At 41.6% G+C, this 14,962-nt stretch overlaps 1 protein-coding gene across 1 annotated transcript in view; it reads right to left on the bottom strand.

The window, feature by feature from the left end:
* The window catches only part of negr1 (neuronal growth regulator 1), a 553,533-nt gene that overhangs the window by 121,437 nt on the left and 417,134 nt on the right, over positions 1–14,962 (bottom strand). Inside the window, exon 3 of the mRNA XM_043699331.2 lies at positions 12,268–12,393. Within this exon, the coding sequence (XP_043555266.1) occupies positions 12,268–12,393 (126 nt within the window). The remainder of the gene's footprint in view (positions 1–12,267; positions 12,394–14,962) is intronic.

The raw sequence follows: 14,962 nt of genomic DNA, 5'->3' as shown, positions 1-14,962 counted from the left end.
CTTGTTTCCTTACTGTAGGGATTCCATGAACTTCTGATTCCATTGCCTAACCAGAATTTATCTACCTCTGACTGCAAAGACTGTATCTTCTTATTTCATTTTTTTGATGTTTTCTGTTTTTGATTATGGAATATACTGGGAAGAGGACTGTCTTATAACAGAGGACTGAGAAGAAATTACTATACTTTTGAAAATTAAGCGACTGAAACTTGTTGCATGGAAATGGGGGATGTCTATACAAAGTGAGTTTTGGCTGTCACCAGATTGCTGATTGGTTTGTGGAATTGTGATTGGTTATGGATACCAAAGGCCAACAGTCTAATGACAATTCTGATTGGTTCCTGGGTAGTTGAGCAACCTGTAGGTGTAACCAATAAGGCAAGAAGCCCTCAGATCTCTGGAATGTGTGTGTTCCTCTGTGTGTCTAATTAAATGAATAAAATTATGACGACTGTAGAGAGAGCAGTCCTATTTCCAATGGTAGAAATATTCATCGACAGATATGAAGATTGAGGCTAAAGGCATAAGAGGTTTAGAGGGGATCTGAGAAGGGTTTTTCTCCCCCACAAGGTATCAGGTATCTGAAATGCACTACCTGAAAAGGTGATAAACCTTCATAACATGCAAAAAGTTACTTGGATGTTCAGTTGAAGCAGCATAACTTATATAGCTATGGACTGATAGTTACAAAGTGAAATTAGAGTGGATGGTTAAAAACAGAGAATGCTGGAGAAACTCAGTAGGTCTGGAAACATCTATGGAGAGAGGAAGAGTTAACGCTTTGAATTCAAATCAGAGTCTAAATCTCAATTCTATTTCTTTCTCCACAGATGCTGCCATGTTTGTCATGTTCCTCCAGCATTTTATCGCATACATTAGGAGTGCCTGCTGGTCCCCGACAGTGAGATGACACATCTCTTCCATTCCGTCTCCTCCTCCAAAGGCTTCTCAACATTCTCAGAATCTTGGAGCCCTCTTGCCGGCCTGCTGCTCCATTGCTCCACTTTCCCGCTATTCACAAAATCTGTCCTATTCCATTCCAGCACCTGTTGAAACCTGAAATCATTGCTCCTTTAAGACAATCCTGGCAATCTGACATGTTGCTCATTGTGAGCACAGCACATTACTCAACAATCAATAATGTCTAAACTCCAGGCTGATTATAATTGGCCCTGGTCCTGCGCAAACATAGACTTTCCTTCTGGCTCTGCAGCCATTCAATTGTACCTTGAGCACAGGGCTGCGAGCCACAATCACAGAGATGAGCAGGCAGTCTTTATCATGTCCATCAAGAGCAAGATAAAATCTCATTGCAATCGCCTTGCTCACTAACACAGATTATTCAATTTTTCTTCAATAGCCACTTTGACATTTAGCAAAGGTAACTCAAATAGAAATAAGCTTCTAGAAGTTTGGAGGAATGTGGTTCAAGCAATCAATGCAATGTTCACCAGCCCATCCCGTCCTCCTCCTCATTCTTCTTCTGAAGCACAAGAAGAATTGCATCACATCGATGATTAAAACCTCTTTACATTGTCAGAAACATCTAACAATTTTTTGTGCAGAAACTTACAACTTTAGTTTTACTACCCATTACTAATTGCCCTGGAAATGTAGTGGTGAGCTGCCTATTTAATCCACGTATATTTGGTGTCGGTAGACCCATAATGCTGTTTAGGGAGGCAGTTCCAGGATTTTGACCCAGCGACAGTGAAGGAATGAGAATAAATTTCCAAGTTACGATGCTGTGACTTGAACAGCAACTTGCAGGTCAGTGGTGTTCCCATGTAGGTGCTGCCCTTGCCTTTTAGATTATACTAGTCATGGGTTTGAAAGGTGCTATCTGAAGAGCCTTCACAAATTTCTGTAGTCTATCCTGTAGATAATATACAATGCTGCTACTGTGTGTCAATGGTGGAGGGTGTGAATGTTTGGGATATGTTGCCAATCTGGCTGCTTTGCCCTGAATGGTGTCAAGTTTCTTGAATGTTGTTGGAGCTGCACCCATCCAGGCAAGTGGGACTATTCATCACACTCCTGATTGTACATTGTGCTTTGAAGATTTGGGTGATGAGTTACTCACCAAAGGATTCCTAGCCTCTGACCTACTCTCATGGGCACAGTATTTATACAGGAAGACCAGTTCAGTCTCTGGTCAATGTCCAGGATGTTAATAATGGGGAATTCAGTGATGATAGTGCCAATGGATCTAAAGGGGAGATGGTTAGATTCTCTCTCATTGGAGATAGTCATTGCTGGCCCTTTGAGATGCAAATCCTACTTATCACTTGTCAGCCCAAGCCTGGATATTGTCCAAGTCTTGATGCATTTGGAAAGGGACTGTTTTAATAACTGAGGAATTGTGAATGGTGCTGAACATTGTACAGTCAGTGAACATTTCTGACATTATAATGGAGGGAAGAATCTACCGGCTAAACATGTTGAATAATTGCCAATTCGTTACTTTCTCATTTCTTTTCTTGATTTGTGGAAGATACATAGGAGAAAGTGAGGACTGCAGATGCTGGAGATCAGAGCTTAAAAATGTGTTGCTGGCAAAGCGCAGCAGGTCAGGCAGCATCAAAGGAACAGGAGAATCGACGTTTCGGGCATAAGCCCTTCTTTAGGAATGAAGAACCATTCCTGAAGAAGGGCTATGCCCAAAATGTCGATTCTCCTGTTCCTCTGATGCTACCTGACCTGCTGCGCTTTTCCAGCAACACATTTTTAAGCTTGTGGAAGATACAGGTCACAAAGTGCTCTTCGCAGAATAACATAACTCATAAAGTCAGGGAAACATCATGCACATTCCTCCCGACTTCACCCTCATGCAACAATAAAGTTTTTGAGCTAGCATAACATTAGTTCCAGTCAAGGGGGTATGTGGGGAGGGGGGTGGGGGGGGTTAGCGGCATAGTGGTGGTGGTGAAAGCAGTATCTTTATAGAGCAGTCCTTTGAAGAATTCCTCTCTGCCCCTTAGCTAGGCCAATCAAACCTCTACAGCACTTGACAACAAATGATTTAATATGTAAGATATAGCATTATTGTCAGCTTTATACAGGGAAAGATATATGCATTTCTGGAAAAGGTTAGTGCATCCTCTGACATCGCCCTCTTTTGTTAATTTGTTTTGAGGTAAACCCGATCTCTAAGTTTCTCTCTTGCACCATCTTGGCTGCTTAGAAGGTAGTTAAGTCACATACTTTTTGACTTCCGCTGAGTCATTTTGAACCACCTGGTTGACAAGAGTTTGAATTTTGACATCTCTTGATTTCTTCTCCATTCTTTCCCTCTCTGGGAAGCAAGCATGTGAGAGTGTAAGGCTGCTAACTTTCCACCATCATAATATGAGCAAACTAAGAATATTCGGTTGGGACATGATGAGGCATTAAACAATGATAAAACTGACAGCAGTTAAGCATGTTATTCATGGGGGAATAAACCTCCAACATTTCACAATGTAACCTGAATTCCAGCATCTTAAACTTTCCTACAGTTGTTCAAAACAGCAAAAGACTCCTAGACATTTGGAATTTTTGCTAATTAGAGAAACTTAAACAAAGGTAGAAATCTATATATTGCTGCCTTACATTTGTCTCACTGTAGAATAAATAGAATGAATATTAAAATATCCTACAAATGAAATGTTTTTTTCAATGCAAGGACTGTAAATTACCTATTTATGTCTTTGATCATTGCATAGCTACAGCTTAGGAAAAAATTGCTCTAATAAAATCATTGACAAGTACAGAATTTCCTAAAATATTTGCTTACTTAACATCATGTTCACTATCAGATCCTGCTATATGGAGTTATGGTTCTAATGTAGAAATGTAGGGCGTTGAATTGATTAAAGCACTAGATAATAACTTCATGCCTCAGTTAACAGTGTAAAGCCTATTTAAATATATCTTAGCATATGTGGATAAAACTATAAAAAGCCAAATTATTTTCTTTGTTTAATGTGTCATGAATTGTCTAGGAAATAAAGGACTTAATACAATGCACTGATTAGGAAACTGCTGGAGTATTATTTACATTGTTGGCCTCCTAAGTAGTCAGTTAAAGATGGCTGCATTATTTGGATAACACCAGGAATGAAGGAGTACAATTATGAGGAAACTTATCTATGTTTACTAACTGGAGCAGAGAGGATAAGAGGGTCTAAAAGAGCATTCAAACTTTTTAGAGAATAAATACTGTAGTGTTAACTTATTTTCATTGTGAAATGAATTAGTAACAAGAGATAATAAATTTAGGATTAAAGAATATCAATGGGCATTTAAAGTAAGTTTTCATATGAAGGTGAATTAGATAATAGTACGCTGTTAAAGCTGAGACAATAATAGCACCTCAGACAGGATAAGGTAAGCATTTTAAAAAGAAAGGTATTGAAGGAGAAGATTAACAGGTATATGGACAACAATATGAAGCAACAACTGTCACAGGCTGAATAACCTTCTGTTAGTTGTTTTATCCTGCAGCACACCGGTGTGTCATAAGAACTGCTTAAGCGTACAACAAAATTTTGTACAAACAGAATGAAAATCAAGGTAAAACAGGCATTGTTTCATCTTCAACAATTCTATCCATCCAACATTACAACTCTCAAAGCTAGTGAAAATTAATCATTTGGTATTTCGATTCTAAAACATGAATATTTTAAATACCAAAATTGAGTAAGATTAAGATGACATGACGGCTTTTACTAGTGACCATAAAAACCAAGCAACCGCTTGTGGTTTTTTTTGTTGATAGTTAAACAAAAAAAGCTAGTATTAGCATAATTCTTTGCAAAATCTAATTTGTTTCCCAATCTAAAGAGAAATGGATAAGGCTGTTGTCAAAAAAGATGATTCCTTCGCTAATTCAGTCGTTGATGAAACATCTAAACCGAAAGGAAAAGCAACAAGAATGTCAGCCTGCCCAGGTTTCCTATTAACCCTCTAAACTGCAATTTACTCTACATTTTTGCTTTAATCCATTTAATTTCAATTATGTATCAGTTCAATAATTTAATTAAAATGGTATTTTCAAAAATATTGTTACAAATAAGAAATTCCTTCAGTCAAATTCAGACCCCAAACTGAGTGCAGTGTGTGCAACAGATTTAGGTCCATGAACAGTTAGAAATCTTGCCCCAGCCCCATTCCACCTTCCATTTATCTCACCACCCCCTTTGGTTCATTCATGATGAAGGGCTTTTGCCTGAAACATCAATTCTCCTGCCCTTCAGATTCTGCTTGACCTGCTGTGCTTTTCCAGCACCACACTCTCATTTCTACTCTCCAGCATCTGCAGTCCTCACTTTTGCATAGTTACAAATAGTTGAGTTGAGCAGATTTTGAATATGTGTCTGTGTTTGCAATTGAAGGTGATGTATTTGAAACATTTGATTCTTCTTTAGCTTGTTGTATGCAAACCTCTCCAGTAAGATCAAAACCAAAGTAATTGCAAGTGCAGTAAATGTGATGTTGATGAGCAATCAATTCAGCTAAAAGTGGGTGTGCCATGGAGGTTTGTCTCATTGAAATGGGCCTTCATACTGAAAAGGTTGGAACCACTGGCTTTATGCTGTAATTGTGGATTAGTGGTGCTGGAAGAACACAGCAGTTCAGGCAGCATCCGAGGAGCAGTAAAATCGACATTTCGGACAAAAGCACTTCATCAGGAATACAGGCAGAGAGCCTGAAGGGTGGAGAGATAAGTGAGAGGAGGGTGGGGGTGGGGAGAAAATAGCGTAGAGTACAATAGGTGAGTAGGGGAGGGGATGAAGGTGATAGGTCGGGGACGGGGGGACGGTAGAGTGGATAGGTGGAAAAGAAGATAGGCAGGTAGGACAAGTCATGGGGACAGTGCTGAGCTGGAGGTTTGGAGCTGAGATGAGGTGGGAGAAGAGGAAATGAGGAAACTGTTGAAGGCCACATTGGTCTCCTCTACATTGGGGAGACTGACGCCTCCTAGCAGAGCGCTTTAGGGAACATCTCCGGGACACCCGCACCAATCAACCACACCCGCCCTGTGGCCCAACATTTCAACTCTCCCTCCCACTCTGCCGAGGACATGGAGGTCCTGGGCCTCCTTCACCGCCGCTCCCTCACCACCAGACGCCTAGAGGAAGAACGCCTCATCTTCCACCTCGGAACACTTCAACCCCAGGGCATCAATGTGGACTTCAACAGTTTCCTCACTTCCCCTTCTCCCACCTCACCGCAGTTCCAAACGTCCAGCTCAGCACTGTACCTATGACTTGTCCTATCTGCCTATCTTCTTTTCCACCTATCCACTCCACCCTCCCCCTCCCCCAACCTATCACCTTCATCCCCTCCCCCACTCACCTATTGTACTCTATGCTACTTTCTCCCCACACCCACCCTCCTCTCACTTATCTCTCCACGCTTCAGGCTCTCTGCCTTTATTCCTGATGAAGGGCTTTTGCCCGAAACGTCAATTTTACTGCTCCTCGGATGCTGCCTGAACTGCTGTGCTCTTTCAGCACCACTAATCCAGAATCTGGTTTCCAGCATCTGCAGTCATTGTTTTTACCCTTATGCTGTAATTGGCCCAGAAATGACTGTTCTGAAAATGTGTTGCTGGAAAAGTGCAGCAGGTCAGGCAGCATCCAGGGAACAGGAGAATCGACGTTTCGAGCATAAGCCCTTCTTCAGGAAGGGCCTGACCTGCTGCGCTTTTCCAGCAACACATTTTCAGCTCTGATCTCCAGCATCTGCTGACCTCACTTTCTCCCCAGAAATGACTGTTGACAATATTAATTAATAAACATTCATGTACTCATATCATCAAAGAAAACTTGATAATTTATTTTTTTTCAAGCACAGGCAAACTGTTCAGGTGGCACGGTGGCTCAGTGGCTAGCACTGCTACCTCACAACACCAGGGTCCCAGGTTCGATTCCACCCTTGGGCGACTGTCTGTGTGGAATTTGCACATTCTCCCCGTGTCTGTGTGGGTTGCCTCTGGGTGCTGTGGTTTCCTCCCACAGTCCAAAGATGTGCAGGGCAGGTGAATTGGCCATGTTAAATTGCCCATAATGTTAGGTACATTAGTCTGAGGGGAATGGGTCTGGGTGGGTTACTCTTCGGAGGGTCAGTGTGGATTTGTTGGGCCAAAAGGGCCTGTTTCCACACTGTAGGAAATCTAACTTAATCATGTCAGTTCTTTAACTTATTTCGTGCAGCTGCACACAGGTGATGCCTTCAAGGGGCTAACTTTGATTGGTCTGTCCAGGAATGTTTAGCTTTATGCAGCAAGGCATTTGAGGGAGCATTGCATACAACATAACTCTGTTTGCGACTTGAACTGAAATGTTAATTTATTTTGGTTCAAATGGATGGCAGTATCTCAGCTTTTAATTTTCCAGGCGTATTATTCTATTGTAAGCAATTTCCCAACAGCTTGATGACAGACGGATCCCATTTGAGGAATTTTTCTTTGTTCAGAATAAATTTTCTTTCCTTTTTTAAAACAGAGACACTGACTTTTTCTGAGCTGGTTTCCTCGACTCACTCACCTTAAAAGCCAATCTTCGCATGTGAGCCCAGGCAGTAAGTAAGGAGCAATTTAATCATTCAGAGCATCAGATCTGAACCGGATGCTTTTCCCATCAATTTTCACAGTACACTGAATCACATATTTGTTACAGCACAGAAGGAGGCTACTTGGCCTGTTGGGTCTGCATTGGGTTTCCGAATGAACAATTCACCTATTGCCATAATTCCGTCCTCCACGGAACCTTGTTCATTCTTCCATTTCAGATAATAATCTAATTCCTTCTGAATGCCTCAATTAAACCTACAATACCCTCTGGCAGCACATTCCAGATCTTAGCCACTTGCTGTGTAAAAAGCTTTTTTTCTTTTGGCTCCATTGCTGCTCCTTCCAATCACAATAATTCAGTGACCCATTGTTCTCAATCCTTCCATCAATTTTCCTATCTATCCGATCAAGTCTCTCCTGATTTTCAGTGCTTTTACCAAATCTCCTCTCAATCTTCGAGAAAAATAGTCTGAGTTCCAAATTCTCAAATCTTTCTACATAACTGAAATTCCTCATCCCTTGAACCTATCGAGTGAATCATTTAGGCACTTTCTCTAATGTTGGATCATTTGATGAGGCGGTCTCGTTTCTAGTGGTCAAGAACTGTTTTGTTTCCCTTGTCCTGTTTTAAGGGAAAGAATAGGAGAAAGTGAAGATTGCAGATTCTGGAGATTAGATTCAAAAAGTGTGGTGCTGGAAAAGCACAGTAGGTCAGGCAGCATCCAAGGAGCAGGAGAATTGATGTTTCGGCCATAAGCCATTCATCAGGAATGTGGGGTGGGGGTGGTGCTAAGAGACAAATAGGTGGTTGGTGGTGGGGGTGAGCTTGCTGGGAAGGTGATAGGTAGATGCAGGTGGGAGGTGATGGTGATAGGTTGAAGGGGAGGATGGGAAGATAGAGAGTAAGGAAGGTGGACAGGTAGGAGAGTTCAAGGGGTTGATGCCGAATTGGAGGGTTGGATCTGGGATGAAATCAGGGAGGGGAGATAAGGAAACTGGTGAAGTCGACGTTGATGCTGTGTGGTTGGAGATGGAGAAAATGGCAGAGGATAATGTGCTGCAATTATAGATTTGTGGGGTAGGAGGTGAGGACCAGGAGGGTTCTACCCCACAAATCTCTGGATACAGCGCATTATCCTCCGCTATTTCTGCCACCTACAATCATCACAGATATATTTCTCTCCCCACCCTTATCAGCATTCTGCAGTGACCATTCCCTCTACAACTCCATCGTTACGTCCATGCAACCCCCCAACAAACCTACCCTTCTCTTCCGGCACCTTCCCTTGCCACTGTAGGAGGTGTATACCTGTGCCCACAACTGCCCCCTCATCTCTATCCAAGACCCCAAAGGATCCTTCCACATCTGGCAGAAATTTCCCTGCACATCCAAACACCTCATCTACTGTGTCTGTTGCTCTCAATGTGGTCTCTTCTACATTGGGGAGACAAGGTGCTGGGCCACACACACCAAACAACCCCACCACCCTGTGGCCGACCACTTCAACTCCCCCTCCCACTCCATCAAGGACATGCAAGTTCTGGGCCTCCTCCACCCCAAATCCAAGCCACCCAATGCCTGGAGGAAGAATGCCTCATCATCTGCCTTGGGACCCTCCAACCACACAGCACCAACTTCAACTTCACCAGTTTCCTCATCTCCCCTCCTCCTACCTCATCCCAGATCCACCCCTCCAACTCGGCACTGCCTTTTGAACTGTCCAACCTGTCCATCTTACTTCCCACCTATCTGCTCCACCCTCTCCTTCGACCTATCACCATTATCCCCCCACCTGCATCTACTTATTATATTCCCAGCTACCTCACTCCCTACCCCACCTTCCTCTCAGCCCCCTTCTCCCTCTCCATTCAGATGAAGGGCTTTCACCCGAAACGTCGACTCTCCTGCTCCTCAGCTGCTGCTTGACCTGCTATGCCTTTCCAGCGCCACATTTTTCTGACCTAAAGGAAAGAATCACTTGCAGCAATCCAATTTTTGTCCCAACTAAGATTAGTTCATTCACTTTGGGAACAAGGCAAAGATAGGTGGAGGGACAGGTAGTATTTCAGGAGTGGGAGGCTGCAGAAGGACTTGAGCGGGTTAGGAGAGTGAGCAAAGAAGTGGCAGATGGAGCACAACATGGTCACGTATGAGGTCATGTACTTTGGTAGGAAGAATACAGGCATGGACTATTTTCTAAATGGGAAGAAAATTCAGAAATCTGAAGGCAATGGTACTTGGGAGTCCTAGTCCAGGCTTCTCTTAAGGCAAACTTGCAGGTTGAGTCAGTAATTAGGAAAGCCAATACAATGTTGGCATTTATTTTGAGAGGACTAGAATAAGAAAGCAGGGATGTACTTGAGGCTTTATAAGGCCCTCATCTTTAGAGTATTGGGAGCAATTTTGGTCCCCATATCTCAGGAAGAATGTACTGGTTTTGGAGGCAGACCAGAGGAGGTTCACGAGAATGCTCCCAGGAATGAAAGGCTTAACATATGAAGAAAATTTGAGGATTCTGGGCCTATACTCAATGGAGTTTAGAAGGAAGAGGAGGGATCTAATTGAAATTTAAAGAATACTCAGCGGCCTGGATAGAATGGACATTGGGAAAATGTTTCTATTAGGAGAGACTAGGAACCAAGGTCACAGCCTTTGTGTAAAGTAAAGACCCTTTACGACAGAGATGAGGAGAAAGTTCTTCAGCCAGAGAGGTGAATCTATGGAATTCATTTCCACAGAAAGCTGTGGTGGCCAGGTCATTGAGCATATGTAAGACAGAGACAGATAGATTGTCAAGGGGATCAAAGGTTATGGGGATAATGGATTTGAGAAAGTTGTCAGGCATAATTGAATGGTGGAGCAGCCTCAATAGGCCTAATGGCCTAATTTCTGCTCCTATGTCTTATGTCTCATAACACCAGAACTTAGGACTTACATCTCTTTGAGCCTGGATTCAGTTAGATCATTGCTGATCTGTGCCTCAAATTAATTTGCTTACTTGTTTCTCGTATCTCCTTATACTTTTACTGATTAAAATCTGTCAATCTCCAAGTCACCTGGAACATTACATAAAAATGGTGACTGAAAAATGAGTGAATAATTCTAAAGGAATTGTGTAGTATTATATAAATTCTGCTTAAACAGGACCTCTAGAATCCTGCAGCATTTTAACACCAATTTTTGCAAAAAAAACCCTACCAAAATTAGAAGACTCAGAAAACTGTGTGGACAGGTGCTGGAAACTATAAAATAAAAGTGAACAAAACTGTGGTAGATGGAATTCAATGTGGGAAATCACAAGAACAACCACAGAGATTCTGAGAAAGAAAATTGGAATTTTCTGCTTGGTAAGAGATGAGATAGGACCTGTGGAGGAGCAAAAGGATTTGGGTTTCCACACACACAAATCTCCACAGCTACTGAAGACGTATGAAAACAAATCAAAAAGACAAATGGAGTATTGACCTTTATCGCAAGAGGATTGTCATACAAAATAGGAGGAAGTTACGATTGAGCTGTGCAGAGGACTGACACCAGATTCCATCTGTTCAGCTTTAGGCAGAGTTTTAGGAAGTAATATACGGTAGTCCCTAATTCTGTTAGTCCAATTAATGTTTCAGTTTGAATGCTGGTCAATCTTTATCATCTACTTCCTTTAAATGTGCCTTTTTTTTCCAGATTACTGTCATTTTACATGTAACTGCCCTAATATGAAGCAAATACACCCAGATTAAAGTAACATCTAAGTATTAATTATTTTGTAGTACTGTATAAAAACAATAAATTTGCTTTGCAAACACCAATTAATTGATTTTAATAGCACATTTTCTATTTAGGATGGTGTGTAAATCAAGGAAATTTTAAGCAGGTTAATATCCTTGTGCCCGGAATGATGCTGTAGCCACACATGCTGTCTTTAAAACATATCATCACTGCATTTTCCTGCTTACTGCTTCTGGCCACTATCCCTCCTCCTGTTGTCTCCCACCAACACCTTAGCCCTTGTTCTCTTGCTCCCTCCCTCCCAATGGTCACCACTCTCTCACGTCCTCAATCTTAACGAGGGTCTGAGCCACGTGCAGCAAGGGTGAGAGAGAGGGAACCAGGAACGTGCGCAAGGGAGAAATGGCAAGTGGGATCCAGCTGGGGAAGGAAATAGTGAGTGGGAGGATTGTGAGAAGGAAGGGAACGGGGAGGCTAGAAGCAGTGAGCAGGTGCTGAGTAGAAAGAATTGTTAAGTTAATTAAGAGTTAGTAACAGCTTTTTTAGATCAAGTAAGCTCACTGTAGCCAAATTTATTTTCAAAATTAAATTGACTGGGCAGGGACATAACCCACGCATATTACATGATTTCTTATTGGAAAATGATTCCTGTTCAGCACATCTTTGTTTGGCACACCATATTTTAGGAACACATCAGCAATACTAAACAAAGGATAGCTAACTCTCTGACGATTGACAGATTGTGTTAAACATGCAGAGAATGGAGTCTGAATGGTTGATCTGAGCAAAAGGAGAATGCATCTTATTAACAATTTCTCCATTCCCCAAGCAGCCTCTACATAACTTGATGTTCCATAATGCTAAACAAATAATTGTCTCCTTGTTATGTCTAGTTATGTTTAGTATTAAATCTCAAAAGGTAGCAGATCCTAATTAAAGGATACTTTAACTTAATACGTCTGAATCTATTAAGAGTTGTTCTTACCGGATGGGGATATATGTTTCCAGGTTATGGTAGGCTCTGGTTTTCCACTTGCTAGACAATATAGAGTGATATTGCTGAATTCATTCACGACAGAACTGGTAGAGATGTCAAAAATTTTTGGAGGAACTGGAAAACAAAAGTGGAGACCATTAGATAACATTTACTGGTTATTCTCACACTAATATTTTAGCTGATTCTAATAATTATTGGACTAAGCAGCCAATAAACATTAATCAGGATTCCAATGAGACACTAGCAGCTAGTATTCCAATCCAAAAAGATTGGCCCTGTTCTCATGGTTGAGATAACCAAATACCTTCTCAGATTCTTAACCTCGTTCAGCTGAAAAAAAAACGTCTTTGGATTTGTTATTTCACTAGAGGTCAATTTCACTGACCTCAACAAATACAACAAATAACAAATACAACAAAAACAAAGACTGACCTACACTGGACAGCATTGGAAACTGGAGGAGCAATTAGATAAGAATTTAAAAAGGAAAATATGAACTTAATTACAAATAAAACTAAAAAGTAAACCTAAAATCATAAAGGTGAGAGAGAAAGGGAGAAAATATTAATGAAAATAGCATAGAGAAGTAGAATATTTAAATAGTCTTTCTTTAAAATTGAGGAAAGAAAACTTCTAAATCAGAACAGATTTATTGCGAGGTTTGTATCAGCCTCATGCTCTGAAATCGCTCTTAACTCTGTTCCACCTCTTCTAACTAGTTTTTGTTCCCATTTGCTAATGTCTCCCTAATTCAATATCAATATTTCTTGATCTTCTTCAACAATATTCTGTATGGGACCTTGTCAAAAGCTTTCTGGGTGTTCACACACACTACACCTTTTCCAGTTCACCAGCTTTTACATCTGACACTTCTTCAAAGAATTCTGATGTCAAACACAATCCTCCTTCCAGAAATCTGTATTGGCAGCTCTAACTAATTTTAATTCTCTAAATATTTAGTAATAACATCTTTGATTAGAGGTTCAAAACTTCTTTTACTACAGATATTAAGCCAGTCACTACGTAATTGCTTAAACTAGTGTGGATGTAGGAAATTTGAAATAAAAACAGACAATGTTGTAGCTATCTAGTGTATCTGGCTATATCTATGGAGAGAGAAACAGGGAGAGAATTTTTTCCTGTCCACGATCAATGTGGTCAACGATGTGTCAGTGGAAAAAATAGCGAGATTGGAACAATGGGATTCTCGATGTTGAATGGAAGAAGTCAAGCTTTCATTGAAGGTTTTTGATGGTGAACTGACACAATCTCACTGGTGAGTGGTCTATTTGTATACCTTAACATTATTACCTAATCTCACCACACCCGATATACATACAGCACCTACTCCTGACTTGAGAAAGCCTGAGCAGTTGTCTAGTGGCTGCTACAGGCCTCCATCATGGCCAACATTTCTGAACATCTCAGAATACTCTTTGGGGGAGTGTCACCACAGTCAGTCAGTTGCATCATACGTTCTCCCAGGGATTTGGACATGATTAGTCTGCCACTTGGAGAGTTAAGAATTATCAGTTTTGTATCATTACAGTCCAGGGAGTGGACCATGCTCAGTTGAGCAGTCCCAGTGCAACTAGTTGAGGATTAGTAACCAATCAGTCAGGGGCCTGGTTACTCATCAATCAGGGGCCTGTCAGTCAGGGCTGACACTCCAAATCAGTCCAGTTTGTGGCCCAAAGTCAATTCTGGGATCTATTGATTGAATGTTCTCAGTGGCCATTGCTGTTTTGGGGAGATTGGAGGCAGAGTGATGGGATGCAGTGGGTACAATAATTGTGAAAGGTGATAATACAATATAGCAATATGGGAGATAACATAGCATTGGAGAGAATGGGTCACTACAGGAGGGAGTGTCATAAATGGTTGCCACTAGCCTGGCTTCAATGGTGGGGCGATATAGTGAATCACAGTACTTGATAGTACTAAGCTGTAGGCCTAGGAATCAGGGGGCAAAGTCAGAGGTGGAGACTTAAATAAAAGGTTTTGGTGGAAATGTGCAGAAGCTCAAGGTTAAAAGGCTGAGCCTGTAGCTCACTGTGATACACAACCCACATTGGGTGGCTCAGTGGTTAGCACTGCTGCCTTGTAGCGCCAGAGACCCAGGTTCAATTCCCGCCTCAGGCGACTGACTTTGTGGAGTTTGCACATTCTCCCAGTGTCTGCGTGGGTTTTCTCCGGGTGCTCTGGTTTCCTCCCACAGTCCAAAAATGTACAGGTTAGGTGAATTGGCCATGTTAAATTGCCCGTAGTGTTAGGTGTAGGGGGATGGGTTGTGCTTCGGTGGGTTGCTGTGGACTTGTTGGGCCGAAGGGCCTGTTTCCACACTGTAAGTAATCTAAATCTAAATTACGTTCCATCCTCATCCAAATCTTGAATATGCAGTAAGAGTGAAGAATGGATGCCATCACACTGAAAAATGTCACAGTCATTTTTTTTGTGTGTTTAAGGACATGGGCTCTGCTTGTAAGTGACATGAGACCTTTCAAGGAGTAATTGCATTTATCAGGCAATTGTACAGTACAGACTGAAGGCAACTGTATTTGTAAAATTCTGCAGAACTGCACACACTGTCTGACTACGTCCAGTACAAATCCTGGCCACAAATCATCTTGTCCACATCACTGGCCATTATAGATTGATCATGGTCAGCTCTGTCAAGTGTAAG

The sequence above is a fragment of the Chiloscyllium plagiosum genome, unplaced genomic scaffold, assembly GCF_037043375.1.
Source record: "Chiloscyllium plagiosum isolate Xiang-an unplaced genomic scaffold, Cpla_swu_hap1 HiC_scaffold_9, whole genome shotgun sequence".
Classification (NCBI taxonomy): domain Eukaryota; kingdom Metazoa; phylum Chordata; class Chondrichthyes; order Orectolobiformes; family Hemiscylliidae; genus Chiloscyllium; species Chiloscyllium plagiosum.
This window is presented reverse-complemented; position numbering and strand designations above follow the sequence as displayed.